This window comes from Salvelinus fontinalis, chromosome 4 (assembly GCF_029448725.1).
Source record: "Salvelinus fontinalis isolate EN_2023a chromosome 4, ASM2944872v1, whole genome shotgun sequence".
Classification (NCBI taxonomy): Eukaryota; Metazoa; Chordata; class Actinopteri; order Salmoniformes; family Salmonidae; genus Salvelinus; species Salvelinus fontinalis.
The window spans coordinates 12,275,110-12,293,165 of NC_074668.1; the positions used below are offsets into that span (position 1 = coordinate 12,275,110).

At 43.9% G+C, this 18,056-nt stretch overlaps 1 protein-coding gene across 2 annotated transcripts in view; it reads right to left on the minus strand.

The window, feature by feature from the left end:
- The window catches only part of LOC129853098 (adhesion G-protein coupled receptor V1-like), a 236,226-nt gene that overhangs the window by 152,751 nt on the left and 65,419 nt on the right, over positions 1-18,056 (minus strand). For both annotated transcript variants that reach the window (XM_055918807.1, XM_055918806.1), the window contains exons 29-42: positions 17,282-17,497; positions 16,925-17,140; positions 12,442-12,686; positions 12,112-12,293; positions 10,701-11,518; positions 10,378-10,587; positions 7,111-7,241; positions 6,901-7,000; positions 5,643-5,822; positions 3,076-3,245; positions 2,675-2,762; positions 1,529-1,607; positions 1,017-1,155; positions 560-701 (exon numbers count right to left, since the gene is read on the minus strand). In XM_055918807.1, the coding sequence (XP_055774782.1) occupies positions 560-701; positions 1,017-1,155; positions 1,529-1,607; positions 2,675-2,762; positions 3,076-3,245; positions 5,643-5,822; positions 6,901-7,000; positions 7,111-7,241; positions 10,378-10,587; positions 10,701-11,518; positions 12,112-12,293; positions 12,442-12,686; positions 16,925-17,140; positions 17,282-17,497 (2,916 nt within the window). The remainder of the gene's footprint in view (positions 1-559; positions 702-1,016; positions 1,156-1,528; positions 1,608-2,674; positions 2,763-3,075; positions 3,246-5,642; positions 5,823-6,900; positions 7,001-7,110; positions 7,242-10,377; positions 10,588-10,700; positions 11,519-12,111; positions 12,294-12,441; positions 12,687-16,924; positions 17,141-17,281; positions 17,498-18,056) is intronic.

The following is an 18,056-nucleotide window of genomic DNA, read 5'->3' on the forward strand; positions in this document are numbered from 1 at the left end:
AATTTATATTTTTGACAACTTTTACTTTACTCCTCAAGAAAATATTGTACTTTTTACTCCATACATTTTTCCTGACACCCAAAAGTACTCGTTACATTTTTAATGCTTAGCAGAACAGGAAAATTGTCAAATTCATGCATTTATCAAGAGAACATCCCTGGTCATCCCTTTTGTCTCTGATCTGGCGGACTCACTAAACACAAATGCTTCATTTATAACGTGTCAGAGTGTTGGAGTGTGCTCCTGGCTATCTGTAAATTTTGAAAAACAAGGAAATGGTGCCGTCTGGTTTGCTTTACAGAAGGAATCTGAAAATATGTATACTTTTACTTTTGTTACTTAAGTATATTTGAGAAATTACATTTACTTTTAATACTTAAGCATATTTAAACCAAATACTTTTAGACTTTTACTCAAGTAGTATTTTATTGGGTGACTTTCACTTTTACTATGAAGGTATCTTTACTTTTACTGAAATATGACATTTGGGTACTTTTTCCACCACTGAAAACAGGTTTAGTGAATGTGCATGATGCTACAGGCTTCCAGCACATCCTACCTGTGGTATTGGCTCCCAGCTTTAGCCCAGATGATGGATTAGCCAGAATGAGCTGGAACCTTTCAGCTCCCTCTGGGATGACGTCATCAATGATCTGCACCTCAACAAACTGATGCCTCTCGCCATCAGCGAAGTGGAGCATCTGAAGAACAAACAAAAGGTACTGTATGAACTCACAATAGAGCATGATGTGTTTAGTCTCATTGTTGGGGCCCAGAGTTTTCCCAGGTCAGATCACCTGGTCAGGAAAAACTCCTGGGCCATGTTCAATAGCCAAAAGTTGTCGAACCCTGCAGATGGAAATAACACGAATACAGTGTACGTCAGAGAGGCATGTTTGTTCTACATAGCATATTTTTTATCTGAACGTTCCATAACATTGTGTCTTGCTGAGCACGCCCCTGGCCCTACATAATTTAAGAATTCTGATTGGCGATTGTTAGGGGCGTGGCCTCACCGATGGTGTGGCATTGTAGTCCAGACCCAGCTGACCTTCCAGGTTCTGAGTGTAGAAGAAGAGTGACACGTTTCCGTAGGTCGCTGAGCTCCTGTAGACCACCAGGTTCAGCATACCCATGGTCTCATTCACCTCAAAGCTACAAGGAAAAACACACAGCCAAACATCAGAAGTGTCTGCCACCTGAGGTTGAATGCACTAATTGTAAGTCTCTCTGGATAAGAACGTCTGCCTCAGTAAATGACTAAAATGTACATGTAAATGAGAATAAGGATCCCTGGGTTTTAGTCACTTGGGTGATTTATTAATTGACAGTCATGAAAGGGGACAGAAAAACAGACATCCTACTGAAGGAGGGGACCAGTATGGGCTTTTCCCAAACAAGCAACAGTGTCAGTGGGAGGGTGAATTGTACAGAGTAGAGAGAGTGTCTCTGAGTGTAGTGCTTTCAGAACCAGACTACATGTTGTAGAGGTAAGACACAAATGACAATGAAAGCCGGAGCCACTGACTTAGTATTTGTCCATTCGATGACACCTCGAATTCCATCATTGGCACCAATGCTGATTTCTGCCACCAAACCATGTGTATCTGAAGAGGAAAGGCAACATTACAATAGGAAGGGTACCTCATGTTCTAAAGTCTTGTTCAAGTAATATTATCATTCAAAAACGAGCATTATCTTCAGCATGAACACTATGACCTGAAGCTGGGCCAGAGCATCTAAAAACGCTACATAGACGGGTTGGTTGTTTAGCAACAAAACCGACGCGGTTGACTTAGATGGTTGACAACATGTAAACTATATTTAGTCTCCAATGTTTGTTGAAAACTTAATTTGCACAATGAGCACCTGTTGTCTCTCAAATACATCATTACAGTTGTTGGTTAGCTAGCTAGAGATTGTTTTGCCATATTAGTCAGGACAAAACACCTCAAAACAAGACATGGTATCAAGAACAAGATAAAACTTCTTGTCATTGTTGCTAGCTATCTGACCATCCAGATTCACAACAACACACTGCCTCTGCCCCATTGAAGTGTGCACATCATTTTCGTGTAGTTGTCAGTTAACCATTCTAATAGAACTGGAGATGAGGGACATTCACTTCTCACATGCAGCTGAGAGTCAGAGTATGTGTTGACTTATTTATAATGTCCTTAGTAGCGCTGTCTGTCTGTCTGTCTGTGTCTCTGTCTCTCTCTCCGTCTCTCTGTCCGTCTCCGTCTCTCTGTCCGTCTCCGTCTCTCTGTCCGTCTCTGTCTGTCTGTCAGTCACTCTGGGCACAGGCTGCATGAGGGCCATTTAAAGCATTTGGTTTGGCTGTCCCATTTCTCACCACACAGCGTTTTTCAGCTCGACCCAAACGGCCCCTCAAGGGAGATATCAATCATAAGAAGCGTAGCCACTGAGTGCTGGCAGATGGGCCTGTGTCTCTCCAGTCTGTTTAGTATTCTGTCTACTCATCATTTTCTTAAGTTACCCATTCATAAAATTATGGCAGAACAACAGAACGCACAAGGGAAAAGTTGGAAAACCCATAGAATTACATGTAGAACTAAAAGTGATTTGTAGGATCTCTGTGGGAAAATGCACATTTATAATGCTTTGTGATTTACATAGTTGTCCATTTGGGACTATGCCAAACCCAGCGTACCTAGTTTAGGACCGGGTGTGAGGGTGGTGATGAGTACTGCAGACGTTACGTTGACCAGGAAAAATTCCTCCAACTCAGGGATGTCATCCTGGAAAAATAAATGTATACAATTTGTATGACATATAGCCTACATTTATAGCGTATGAAAACTCCAATGAAATCCATACACATCTACAAGCCTTCCAGAGCACCAACAGAGCCAAGTGTAGGAAGTTTCCTGTGTGGGCCAGAGTTGGGTTAAATTCCACTTCAATTCAGTCAATTCTGTAGGTTAACAACAATTCCAATTCCCCAAAAATACATAGAGAGGTATTGAGGAATATTGGTATAGGAATTTCAGTTGACTTGCTGAATTGACTGAATTGAAAAGGCATTGAGCACAGCCCTGGTGGTGGTCTTACATCCAGTATGGTGACAGGGATGGCCACAGAGATCTGTCCATCCTGCAGGATTACTGAGCCCGATACAGAGAGGAAGTCCTGTCCTGGTTCAGCCAGGGCCCCGCCCCCTTCCACCTGGGAAAGGTCCTGGAGGGATCCTCGGACCGTCTCATAGCTGATATTCACTACACCTGGAAACACAACAACAATACTTAACTGATAACACGTACAGTACCAGTCAAAAGTTTGGACACGCCTACTCATTCCACGGTCTTTCTTGATTTTTACTGTTTTCTACATTGTGGAATAATAGTGAAGACATCAAAACTATGAAATAACACATATGGAATCATGTAAATTCCCAATCTGGCCCTCAAACCATCACGGTCACCTAATAATCCCCGGTTTACAATTGGCTCTTTCATCCCCCTCCTCTCCCCTGTAACTATTCCCCAGGTCGTTGCTGTAAATGAGAACGTGTTCTCAGTCAACTTACCTGGTGAAATAAATAAATAAAAATACAAATGTCGTAACCAAAAAAGTGTTAACCAAATGATATGTTATATTTGAGATTCTTCAAAGTAGCCACCCTTTGCCTTAATGACAGCTTTGCACACTCTTGACATTCTCTCAACCAGCTTGTAACCTTTATTTATCTAGGGAAGTCAGTTAAGAACAAATTCTTATTTACAATGACGGCCTACACTGGCCAAACCCGGTACGACACTGGGCCAATTGTGCCCCGCCCTATGGGACTCCCAATCACGGCCGGTTGTGATACAGCCTGGAATCGAACCAGGGTGTCTGCAGTGACACCTCAAGCACTGAGCTGCAGTGTCTTAGACCGCTGCACCACTCGGGAGCCCTTCATGAGGTTGTCACCTGGAATGCATTTCAATTAACAGTTGTGCCTTGTTAAATATTTATCTGTGGAATGTCTTTCCTTCTTAATCCGTTTGAGCCAATCAGTTGTGTTGTGACAGGAGTGGTATACAGAAGATGGCCCTATTTGGTAAAAGACCAAGTCCATATTATGGCAAGAACAGCTCAAATAAGCAAAGGAAAACAACAGTCCATCATTACTTTAAAACACGAAGGTCAGTCAATGTGGAAAATGTCAAGAACTTTGAAAGTTTCTTCAAGTGCAATCGCAAAAACCACCAAGAGCTATGTTGAAACTGGCTCTCATGAGGACCACCACAGGAAAGTAAGACCCAGAGTTACCTCTGCTGCAGAGGATAAATTTATTAGAGTTACCAGACTCAGAAATTGCTGCCCAAATAAATGCTTTACAGAGTTCAAGTAACAGACACATCTCAACATCAACTGTTTAGAGGATTAGAGGAGATTATGTGAATCAGGCCTTCATGTTCGAATTTCTGCAAAGAAAACACTACTAAAGGACACCAATCATAAGAAGAGACTTGCTTGGGCCAAGAAACACGAGCAATAGATATTAGACCAGTGGAAATCTGTCCTTTAGTCTGATGAGTCCAAATTTGAGATTTTTGGTTCCAACCGCCGTGTCTTTGTAAGACGCAGAGTAGGTAAATGGATTATCTCCGCATGTGTGGTTCCCACTGTGAACCATGGAGGAGGAGGTGTGATGGTGTGGGGGAGCTTTGCTAGTGACACTGTCTGTGATTTATTTAGAATTCAAGACACATTTAACCAGTCTGGCTACCACAGCATTCTGCAGCGATATGCCATCCCACCTGGTTTGCACTTAGTGGGACTATAATCTGTTTTTCAACAGGACAATGACCCAACACACCTCCAGGCTGTGTAAGGGCTATTTGACTAAGAAGGAGAGTGATGGAGTGCTGCATCAGATGACCTGGCCTCCACAATCACTTGACCTCAACCCAATTGAGATGGTTTGGGATGAGTTGGACAGCAGAGTGAAGGAAAAGCAGCCAACAAGTGCTCAGCATATGTGGGAACTCCTTCAAGACTGTTGGAAAACCATTCCAGCTATAGCTGGTTGAGAGAATGCCAAGAGTGTCATCGAAGCAAAGGGTGGCTACTTTGAAGAATCAAAAATCTAAAATATATTTTAATTTGTGTAACACTTTTTTGGTTACTACATGGTTCCATATGTTTTATTTCATAGTTTTGATGTCTTCACTATTATTCTACAATGTAGAAAACAGTAAAAATAAAGAAAAACCCTTTATTGAGTAGGTGTGTCCAAACTTTTGACTGGTACTGTACATTACTACCTTTTCAATGAGATCACATGAAATACGATAACAGATGTGTAAACAAAACTGCATTTACACAGGCAGCCCAATTCTGATATTTTGCCACCAATTGGTCTTTTGACAAATCAGATATATTTTTGCCAAAAATTGAGTTCACGAATTTGGCTGCCTGAGTAAGCGCAGCCTAAGTGGCAAAAAGTCCGATGTTGTTTTGAGAAAATGTATCAAATGTACAGTATAGTCTGAACCTTTCCCATCATTAAGAACTGGAACTTTTCCTGCTCAGGGATAACTAACTGTCGCCACTAGTCCCAAGTCCCTATCCACGACCGACCTGAAGCCAAAAATTCTCTGTTGATGAAGACGTTGAGGTCCCAGACTGACCTGAAGCCCCAAACTCTCTGTTGATGAAGACATTGAGGGTGCCGTCGCGCTCCTCCGTGGTCAGACTGAGGGAGGACGGGGCGATGCTAAGCATCCCAAACGGCCCATCACTGGTCTCCACGGTAACCACCGCCTCGCGCCCCTGGTCATCCAGCGCTCCGTGACCCGTTACCAGAACACCTGGGGGACAAGGAGAACAGAACTGACGGATACTATCTATACAAACCCTAGTCAAACTCATCCCCAGCCTGACAGAAACTATCTATACAAACCCTAGTCAAACTCATCCCCAGCCTGACAGAAACTATCTATACAAACAGTAGTCAAACTCATCCCCAGCCTGACAGAAACTATCTATACAAACCCTAGTCAAACTCATCCCCAGCCTGACAGAAACTATCTATACAAACAGTAGTCAAACTCATCCCCAGCCTGACAGAAACTATCTATACAAACAGTAGTCAAACTCATCCCCAGCCTGACAGAAACTATCTATACAAACCCTAGTCAAACTCATCCCCAGCCTGACAGAAATTATCTATACAAACAGTAGTCAAACTCATCCCCAGCCTGACAGAAACTATCTATACAAACCCTAGTCAAACTCATCCCCAGCCTGACAGAAACTATCTATACAAACAGTAGTCAAACTCATCCCCAGCCTGACAGAAACTATAAGTACAAACAGTAGTCAAACTCATCCCCAGCCTGACAGAAACTATCTATACAAACAGTAGTCAAACTCATCCCCAGCCTGACAGAAACTATCTATACAAACAGTAGTCAAACTCATCCCCAGCCTGACAGAAACTATCTATACAAACAGTAGTCAAACTCATCCCCAGCCTGACAGAAACTATCTATACAAACCCTAGTCAAACTCATCCCCAGCCTGACAGAAACTATCAATACAAACAGTAGTCAAACTCATCCCCAGCCTGACAGAAACTATCTATACAAACCCTAGTCAAACTCATCCCCAGCCTGACAGAAATTATCTATACAAACAGTAGTCAAACTCATCCCCAGCCTTAGGGACTCATACAGACTTAACTCTTTGCTATGGTAACCTATATTGCTGATCAATGCTGCATAGAGTCATTGCCAGGCCGTCACTGTAAATAAAAAAGTGCTCTTAACTGACTCGCAATGGTTAAATAGAAGTTACATAAACAAAGATCCAAGTACATAATAGGAAATATTTTGAAATGTGCCTGTTCAGTACTTTGATGGGAAGAGAACAGAGAAGGTGATTTACCATATGTGCGAACGTTGGACAGGATCACCCTGTACAGCTCCTTCTCCTCAGGTTTTGAGTCTTTAAGCAGCTGGAGGACTATGGTGGTGTCCAGTGTTCCCTGTGTGAATGACAATATGCTCGTATTGTATACACCCAAATAAACCTTGTACTGTGCATGGCATGTAAACCATGTGAAACAGAGGAAGCAACTTGGTCAGTTTAATTTACCCCAGTGAAGAATAGTAGTCCTGAGGTGGGTGTGAAGGTCCTGGCAACGCGGGGTCCTTGGATGGCCCAGTCTACTGTGACGTTCCCCAGCCCGGGAGCTGTCCTGCTCACCAGCAGGGGCAGCCTCTCCCCTACAACACACACACGCACACACACACGGATGAACAGACGCACGCAAGCGCACACACACACACACACATACAGACGCACGCACACAAACACATGAACACACAGTGGTTGAAAAAGTACCCAGTTGTCATACTTGAGTAAAAGTAAAGATACATTCATAGAAAATTACTCAAATAAAATGACAAAAAAAATATATCAGTAAGTATCTCCAATACTCAGACATAATTTACAAACCAAGCATTTGTGTTTAGTGAGTCCGCCAGATCAGAGGCAGTAGGCATGACCAGGGATGTTCTCTTGATAAGTATGAATTTGACAATTTTCCTGTCCTGCTATGCATTCGACAATGTAACGAGTACTTTTCGGTGTCAGAGAAAATGCATGGCGTAAAAAGTACAATATTTTCTTTAGGAATTTAGTGAAGTAGAAGTAGTCAAACATTTAAATAGTAAAGTAAAGTACAGATACCCCCCCAAAAAACGTGTAAGTATTTTTACTTTACACCACTGCACACACACACACACACACACGTTAGTCACCTTTTAAGATAATACATGTGGAGCAACATTTTCATCATGCAAAATAGCACAGGCTAATTTAAAACTGTTCCTTAACAATGTGCATTATAAGCAGTGTTGGGGAGTAGTGAACTACATGTGGTTCAACTAGTCATTTAACTCCATTTTGCAGTAGCTTGGTGGAAGTTGAACTAAATTAAAATCTTGTTAGAGTTTTCAGTAGTTAATTACTTTGTTGCCCTGTAGTGTTGTAGCTAACTACTGGAACTACACACTACATTGTTTTGCAAAAAATAAAATAAAATATGCGTAAAGTAGGCAATATTTTTTCTTCTTCATGAGACCAGCTTTATTCTCATTTGAAATATTGTTAAATAGCTACACATTGTTAACATCTGACTCCAGAGTGATCTGTTTTTGCAATTTGTAGTCTATGACGTTTCAGATTTTAAATTTGATGAAGAGGTTTGGATGTGGTGAACTACATTTTCAAACTGACTTTAGTTCAGCAAACTGTATGTTTCTTAAATGGGCAATCTGCAGTAGTAATCTGCAGTATCTGCAGTAGTAATCTGCAGTATCTGCAGTAGTAATCTGCAGTATCTGCAGTAGTAATCTGCAGTATCTGCAGTAGTAATCTGCAGTATCTGCAGTAGTAATCTGCAGTATCTGCAGTAGTAATCTGCAGTATCTGCAGTAGTAATCTGCAGTATCTGCAGTAGTAATCTGCAGTATCTGCAGTAGTAATCTGCAGTATCTGCAGTAGTAATCTGCAGTATCTGCAGTAGTAATCTGCAGTATCTGCAGTAGTAATCTGCAGTATCTGCAGTAGCAATCTGCAGTAGCAATCTGCACTAGCTTCTTCCATTTTCGGGCTTTTGAATTAATGACATATAGCCCATTGATTCCTGAAAAATATAATTTATAAATGCCTCGTGAGCTTAGTTCAACTGTCGTACCCCATTAGAACCCAACATATAATCTTGTTTTCAATGTTTGTAAACAAAGTAAATGTAAACAACACTATATAGCCTCAAAACAGGGTTAAAACTATCATTTGGATATCCTGGTCAGTCCTTGCATACATAGCTCTGTTTATGAATTTGAGAGTGGTTCGACTTTTCCAGCCCTATCCCTCAGCTTTGTTATTGTTTCAACTGCTGATTGCCACTTTAAGAGGAGCTTTAATGTAACTTAACTTCTTCCAGTATTAAGTAATTGGTAGCTTGGTAAACTATATTTTTAGAGTAGATTCCACACCACTGATTATAAGGAGACTATTGTTCAACATGGGTTTAGTAAACGGTGTGATGCATGTGATCAGAGGCAGTATTTGCATTTGATTATATAGGAGGCCTTCCTGTTTATTTCTAATGTCAAGGTTATTTCTCATTTCCATTTCATCGCGCAAATGTTAGCCATAGTCCGCTGTTTTAGATGAGTAAACCAGGATATAGGACTTGAAGAGGGCAATTTGAAGGACCTTCCTTAGCTACCGTAGGTGCTTCAGAGACTCATTATATCAGTAAGTGGTGTAAGGATTTGCCACAGATAAGAGTGGAAGAGCTCTGTCATGCATGTCCAATGAGCTATGCCTGGAACTAACTGTATGAGCCACCTATTGCCACATGCTCCTCCCACTACCTGCTGCATTCCTTCATTAATTAATTGGTTGTCTCCGAATCCCACGGAGTGCAAAGCGATAAATGAGGTTGGGGTAGTGGTGTTGAGCTATGGTAACTGTGTTTGCGGTATGGTAACTGTGTTGAATGAGGTTGAGCTATGGTAGCGTTGTTGAGCTATGGTAGCGGTGTTGAGCTATGGTAACTGTGTTGAGCTATGGTAGCGGTGTTGAGCTATGGTAGCGTTGTTGAGCTATGGTAACTGTGTTGCGCTATGGTAGCGGTGTTGAGCTATGGTAACGGTGTTGAGCTATGGTAGCGGTGTTGAGCTATGGTAGCGGTGTTGAGCTATGGTAACTGTGTTGACCTATGGTAGCGGTGTTGAGCGATGGTAACTGTGTTGAGCTATGGTAGGGTGTTGAGCTATGGTAACGGTGTTGAGCTATGGTAGCGGTGTTGAGCTATGGTAGGGTGTTGAGCTATGGTAGCGGTGTTGAGCTATGGTAGCGGTGTTGAGCTATGGTAGCGGCGTTGAGCTATGGTAGCTGTGTTGCCGTATGGCAACTGTGTTGAGCTATGGTACCGGCATTGAGCTATGGTAGCTGTGTTGAGCTATGGTAGCGGTATTGAGCTATGGTAGCGGTATTGAGCTATGGTAACTGTGTTGAGCTATGGTAGCGGTGTTGAGCTATGGTAACTGTGTTGAGCTATGGTAGCGGTGTTGAGCTATGGTAGCGGTGTTGACCTTTACAAACAGCACTTTTATGAATGTATGATCATAAATCCATGAAGAGAAATGCAATGTTCAGCTTATTTCGGTACAAATGGTTGCATTTTGACAGGTGTTAATATCGTTACTATCAGGGGAGGCTATTTTGTCATTAGTGTCTGCTTGGCAAACTGGCTCGTTGCAGAGACATAATAATAATTCACAGAGTGATTAACATTGAGGCTTGCTTCATTAAAGTGACTGACAGGGGCCCCTCTACCACACTCACCCTCTCTGGCGATAACAGAGCGTGAGGCTGAGTGGAAGCCCACCACCCCAGCCACGTTGTCGTTAGCCAGGATGATGATGATGACCGTGTCTGAGCTGGGCAGGATCCGACTGCCTCCCGCAGTCTTCACCAAGCCAACCATCAGATTCTCGCTGTCCTCGGGCTCCAAATCATCCACGATCACTATCTCAATGTTCTTCTTAAAATCGCCTTGGGATGAAGGGAACACTTCAATATATGAAGGGAACACACACAATATACTGCATATCAAAAAATGCATTCATATCCAAAAAGCCTTCTGTAGTACTAGATGTCAAACTTACCATCGGCAAAGACAAGTGTTTCTCCAGTCCCGGTGAAGTCAGTGCCCGGTGTAGCCATTCCACCCACGAACCTCCACTCCACAGTCACCTGCCCTAGGCTGCCCCCCCTCCTCTCTATGACCAGGGGTACTGACACACGTGGCTCCTCCCTCACCTCCAGATAGAGCCCGTCCTGTGTAGCATTAGGGCTGAGGCTGTAGATGAGAAACACCCCAAAGGCATCCCCATTCATGCCTATTGTGACCACTGCCTTGTCCGGATGCCCTATGGAGGGCAGGTTCTTCTGAGCCACCGTCAAGTTCACCAGCACCACCTTCAGGATGCGGATGGAGAAGCTCTCGTCCATTTCGGGGAGTTTGTCCGTCAGAATGGGCACGGTCAGGTTGGCTTCACCTGAGCCGTCCTCCAAGATGGCTGTCTGTGCTGTCGTAGTGTAGTCACTCCCCGGCACGGCCTGCGAGCTGAAGAGAGCGGTGGTGGCCGTGGTGTTTTTGGTGTAGGTGAGGGTCTGGGCGGACGCGGTCAGCTGGGAGGCCCCGCTGGTCACCCAGGTGCAGGAGGCAATGGGGGAAGATCCCCCAGGAGGAGACAGGGAGAATGCCTGGCAGGCTCTCTCCCTCAGGCAGGCAGCAGCACAGACAACCAGGGGGTCCCCTTGGGAGCTGATGTTGACTGGCCTGCGGGGGGCACCAGAGGGCACTCCTGACACAGGGGGGCTGTAGTACAACAGCAGGTTCTGGCCTTCAGTCTGGGCCATGCTCACTATGTCTATCTCTGAGGTGCTGTAGAGGACCTCCACTCGGCCAAAATGACCACCACTGACAAGATGAGTGAGATAGACAGAGTTAAGATGAAGGACAGAGAGAGGGAGAGAGAGTTAGTTGAGATGAAGGACAGAGAGAGGGAGAAAGAGTTAGTTGAGATGAAGGACAGAGAGAGGGAGAGAGTTAGTTGAGGTGAAGGACAGCGACAGGGAGAGAGAGTAAATTGAGATTAAGGACAGAGAGAGGGAGAGATAGTTAGTTGAGATGAAGGACAGAGAGAGGGAGAGAGAGAGTTGAGATGAGATGAAGGAGAGAGAGTTAGTTGAGATGAAGGAAAGAGAGAGGGAGAGAGTTAGTTGAGGTGATGGACAGCGAGAGGGAGAGAGAGTACATTGAGATTAAGTTTTGAGAGAGGGAGAGAGAGTACATTGAGATTAAGTTTTGAGAGAGGGAGAGAGAGTAAATTGAGATTAAGGACAGAGAGAGGGAGCGAGAGTTAGTTGATATGAAGGACAGAGAGAGGGAGAGAGAGAGTTGAGATGAGATGAAGGAGAGAGAGAGGGAGAGAGAGTTAGTTGAGCAAGTCAAAGAACAGAAAAGTAGCTATATGTAATTTCACTGCCACAAAGGACCTGCAACAAACAAACCTTCGACGGACAGTAATGTTGGCCACAAAAATTCCCTCGAGAGGTTCCTGCACTTGATACACAGACTGCTCAAAGTAGACCGTTCCATACGGGTTGTCATTGGCTGGGACAATGATATTGACTGTTTTGTCTCTTCCAATGTTTCCTCCATTAGTGGCACTAGTCAATTCCACCTTGATTATCTGAAAAGCACAGAACGTTCAGAGGAAAAATGGCATATGTTATATTATTGTATTATAGGCCTATATATTATATAGCATATATTATGATACAAGCCTTTGTTTGGCAAAAAATAACAAAAATTTAAGAAATTATGATTGTGTTTCTTACTTCCTCAATTTCCGGCACATCGTCTGCTAGGACCTCAACTTTCAACGTCTTCATAGTTTCTCCTGGCGCAAAGGTGACCTCTCCTGACACAGGCTGGAGGTCCCCTACTGCTGCTCTGCCGTTCACCGTGGCTCGCCACTGGACAACCACGGTCCCTATGGCTCCAGCGTTTCGCACGATGGGCAGTGTCACCTGGAATGAGTTCACCCCTGGCTCCTCTATGGTGACGGGAGCAGTCTGAAATACTAGGGTTAGGGGTTAGGGGTTAGCAGCCTGAAATACTAGGGTTAGGGGTTAGGGGTTAGCAGCCTGAAATACTAGGGTTAGGGGTTAGGGGTTAGCCATCTGAAATACTAGGGTTAGGGGTTAGGGGTTAGCAGCCTGAAATACTAGGGTTAGGGGTTAAGGGTTAGCCATCTGAAATACTAGTGTTAGGGGTTAGGGGTTAGCAGCCTGAAATACTAGGGTTAGGGGTTAGGGGTTAGCAGCCTGAAATACTAGGGTTAGGGGTTAGGGGTTAGCAGTCTGAAATACTAGGGTTAGGGGTTAGGGGTTAGCAGCCTGAAATACTAGGGTTAGGGGTTAGGGGTTAGCAGTCTGAAATACTAGTGTTAGGGGTTAGGGGTTAGCCGTCTGAAATACTATGGTTAGGGGTTAGGGGTTAGCAGTCTGAAATACTAGGGTTAGGGGTTAGGGGTTAGCAGTCTGAAATACTAGTGTTAGGGGTTAGGGGTTAGCCGTCTGAAATACTATGGTTAGGGGTTAGGGGTTAGCAGTCTGAAATACTAGGGTTAGGGGTTAGGGGTTAGCCGTCTGAAATACTATGGTTAGGGGTTAGGGGTTAGCAGTCTGAAATACTAGGGTTAGGGGTTAGGGGTTAGCAGCCTGAAATACTAGGGTTAGGGGTTAGCAGCCTGAAATACTAGGGTTAGGGGTTAGCATTCTGAAATACTAGGGTTAGGGTTAGGGGTTAGGGGTTAGCATTCTGAAATACTAGGGTTAGGGTTAGGGGTTAGCAGTCTGAAATACTAGGGTTAGGGTTAGGGGTTAGCAGTCTGAAATACTAGTGTTAGGGGTTAGGGGTTAGCAGTCTGAAATACTAGGGTTAGGGGTTAGCAGCCTGAAATACTAGGGTTAGGGTTAGGGGTTAGCATTCTGAAATACTAGGGTTAGGGTTAGGGGTTAGGGGTTAGCATTCTGAAATACTAGGGTTAGGGTTAGGGGTTAGCAGTCTGAAATACTAGGGTTAGATGTGAGCAGTCTGAAATACTAGGGTTAGGGGTTAGCATTCTGAAATACTAGGGTTAGGGGTTAGCCATCTGAAATACTAGGGTTAGGGGTTAGCATTCTGAAATACTAGGGAACACAAACAGTACTTTGATGAGGTCTAATGGGTCATTTAGTAATAAAAGAACAATGCAGGATTTTTCATTGGGCTCTTTTAGACAAAAATACAATAGATTATTGGCTAATGTAGTCAGTCATTGTGCATGTACTGTAATCTGATTTGAATGAGCATCTGTACAGTGAGGGAAAAAGTATTTGATCCCCTGCTGGTTTTGTACGTTTGCCCACTGACAAAGAAATTATCCGTCTATAATGTTAATGGTAGGTTTATTTGAACAGTGAGAGACAGAATAACAACAAAAAAATCCAGAAAAACACGTCAAAAATTGTATAAATTGATTTGCATTTTAATGAGGGAAATAAGTATTTGACCCCTCTGCAAAACATGACTTAGTACTTGGTGGCAAAACCATTGTTGGCAATCACAGAGGTCAAACGTTTCTTGTAGTTGGCCACCAGGTTTGCACACATCTCAGGAGGGATTTTGTCCCACTCCTCTTTGCAGATCTTCTCCAAGTCATTAAGGTTTCGAGGCTGACGTTTGGCAACTCGAGCCTTCAGCTCCCTCCACAGATTTTCTATGTGATTAAGGTCTGGAGACTGGCTAGGCCACTCCAGGACCTTAATGTGCTTCTTCTTGAGCCACTCCTTTGTTGCCTTGGCCATGTGTTTTGGGTCATTGTCATGCTGGAATACCCATCCATGACCCATTTTCAATGTCCTGGCAGAGGGAAGGAGGTTCTCACCCAAGATTTGACGGTACATGGCCCCGTCCATCGTCCCTTTGATGCAGTGGTTGTCCTGTCCCCTTAGCAGAAAAACAGCCCCAAAGCCTAATGTTTCCACCTCAATGTATGACGGTGGGGATCGTGTTCTTGGGGTCATAGGTAACATTCCTCCTCCAAACACAGCGAGTTGAGTTGATGCCAAAGAGCTCAATTTTGGTATCATCTGACCACAACACTTTCACCCAGTTGTCTTCTGAATCATTCAGATGTTCATTGGCAAACTTCCGACGGGCATGTACAGTGGGGCAAAAAAGTATTTAGTCAGCCACCAATTGTGCAAGTTCTCCCACTTAAAAAGATGAGAGAGGCCTGTAATTTTCGTCATAGGTACACTTCAACTATGACAGACAAAATGAGAAAAAAAATCGAGAAAATCATATTGTAGGATTTTTAATGAATTTATTTGCAAATTATGGTGGAAAATAAGTATTTGGTCAATAACAAAAGTTTATCTCAATACTTTGTTATATACCCTTTGTTGGCAATGACAGAGGTCAAACGTTTTCTGTAAGTCTTCACAAGGTTTTCACACACTGTTGCTGTTATTTTGGCCCATTCCTCCATGCAGATCTCCTCTAGTGCAGTGATGTTTTTGGGCTGTTGCTGGGCAACACGGACTTTCAACTCCCTCCAAAGATTTTCTATGGGGTTGAGATCTGGAGACTGGCTAGGCCACTCCAGGACCTTGAAATGCTTCTTACGAAGCCACTCCTTCGTTGCCCGGGCGGTGTGTTTGGGATCATTGTCATGCTAAAAGACCCAGCCACGTTTCATCTTCAATGCCCTTGCTGATGGAAGGAGGTTTCACTCAAAATCTCACGATACATGGCCCCATTCATTCTTTCCTTTACACGGATCAGTCGTCCTGGTCCCTTTGAAGAAAAACAGCCCCAAAGCATGATGTTTCCACCCCCATGCTTCACAGTAGGTATGGCGTTCTTTGGATGCAACTCAGCATTCTTTGTCCTCCAAACACGACGAGTTGAGTTTTTACCAAAAAGTTATATTTTGGTTTCATCTGACCATATGACATTCTCCCAATCTTCTTCTGGATCATCCAAATGCTCTCTAGCAAACTTCAGACGGGCCTGGACATGTACTGGCTTAAGCAGGGGGACACGTCTGGCACTGCAGGATTTGAGTCCCTGGCGGCGTAGTGTGTTACTGATGGTAGGCTTTGTTACTTTGGTCCCAGCTCTCTGCAGGTCATTCACTAGGTCCCCCCGTGTGGTTCTGGGATTTTTGCTCACCGTTCTTGTGATCATTTTGACCCCACGGGGTGAGATCTTGCGTGGAGCCCCAGATCGAGGGAGATTATCAGTGGTCTTGTATGTCTTCCATTTCCTAATAATTGCTCCCACAGTTGATTTCTTCAAACCAAGCTGCTTACCTATTGCAGATACAGTCTTCCCAGCCTGGTGCAGGTCTACAATTTTGTTTCTGGTGTCCTTTGACAGCTCTTTGGTCTTGGCCATAGTGGAGTTTGGAGTGTGACTGTTTGAGGTTGTGGAGAGGTGTCTTTTATACTGATAACAAGTTCAAACAGGTGCCATTAATACAGGTAACGAGTGGAGGACAGAGGAGCCTCTTAAAGAAGAAGTTACAGGTCTGTGAGAGACAGAAATCTTGCTTGTTTGTAGGCGACCAAATACTTATTTTCCACCATAATTTGCAAATAAATAAATTAAAATCCTACAATGTGATTTTCTGGGAGAAAAAAAATCTCATTTTGTCTGTCATAGTTGAAGTGTACCTATGATGACAATTACAGGCCTCTCTCATCTTTTTAAGTGGGAGAACTTGCACAATTGGTGGCTGACTAAATACTTTTTTGCCCCACTGTATATGTGCTTTCTAGAGCAGGGGGACCTTGCGGGCGCTGCAGGATTTCAGTCCTTCACGGCGTAGTGTGTTAGCAATTGTTTTCTTGGTGACTATGGTTCCAGCTGCCTTGAGATCATTGACAAGATCCTCCCGTGTAGTTCTGGGCGAGTTAAGAGTGTGCTCCTAATCTCAGCTCGTGACCTGTATAAAAGACACCTGGAAGCCAGAAATCTTTCTGATTGATACTCTAATACTTATTTCCCTCATTAAAATGCAAATCAATTTGTAACATTTTTGACATGCGTTTTTCTGTTTTTTGTTGTTGTTATTCTGTCTCTCACTGTTTAAATAAACCTACCATTAAAATTGTAGACTGATCATTTCTTTGTCAGTGGGCAAACATACAAAATCAGCAGGGGATCAAATATTTTTTTCCCTCACATTCTAGAACTATATTGACTAGTATACATGCACGTACGTGAGGCCATGTCTGTGTTGGAGAGGAGAGAGAAACGTGAGCTAACCAAAGGCCCCAAAGGGGTCGTCGGAGGGCAGGATGGTGATGATGGTGCGGGTGAGCACCCCCAGTTTAGCACCCCCTGTGGTGACGTTGAGCAACTCGATGCGGAAGGTCTCCTCCAGCTCAGGAATCACATCATCAATGATGTAGATGGGAACTGGCTTACTGGTCTCCCCCTCCAGGAGAACCACGTCAGAGGACGCTACGCTGTAGTCGTCACCTGGGTTGACACACACATTGTTAGACACACACAATTTGTTACATACACTTTGCGCACGCTTGCACACACACACACAGTCCCTGCTATACAGTTTATATGAGTCACTATTGATACTATTGAGATTATGTAGACCACACTGACCAACTCTGGCAGTCATTGGTACAGCTCTGAACTTCACAGATACGTCAGCAAAAATTCCCCCAATGCGTGTGACATTGATAATGGGTCCAACATAGTTCTCGGCCACGTTGACGGCAGGGGCGGACAGCTGCAGAAACCCAAAGGCGTCATCACTGGCCTCTACTATGACCTGGGCCACGATCTCTGCCTTCGGACCAAGACGAGGAGACTGGACAACTAGGAAAGAGAAGAAACTGTATGGTTTGACAAAAAGACAATATCCCTAGTCCAGCTGCATACACTACATGACCAAGAGTATGTGGACACCTGCTCTTCGAACATCTCATTCCAAAATCATGGACATTAATATGGAGTTGGTCCCCACTTTTCTCCTTTAACAGCCTCCACTCTTCTGGGAAGGCATTCCACTAGATATTGGAACATTGCTGCGAGGACTTGTTTCCATTCAGCCACAAGATCATTAGTGAGGTCGGGCACTGATGTTGGGCAATTAGGCCTGACTCGCAGTCGGCGTTCCAATTCCCAAAGGTTTTCGATTGGGTCACTACTTTGGTCACTACTCTGTGCAGGCCAGTCAAGTTCTTCCACACAGATCTCGACAAACCATTTCTGTATGGACCTCGCTTTGTGCATGGGGGCCTTGTCATGCTGAAATAAAAGGAAAGGGCCTTCCCCAAACTGTTTCCACAATGTTGGAAGCACAGAATAGTCTAGAATGTTATTGTATGCTGTAGCATTAAGATTTTCCTTCACTGGAACTAAGGGGCCTAGCCCG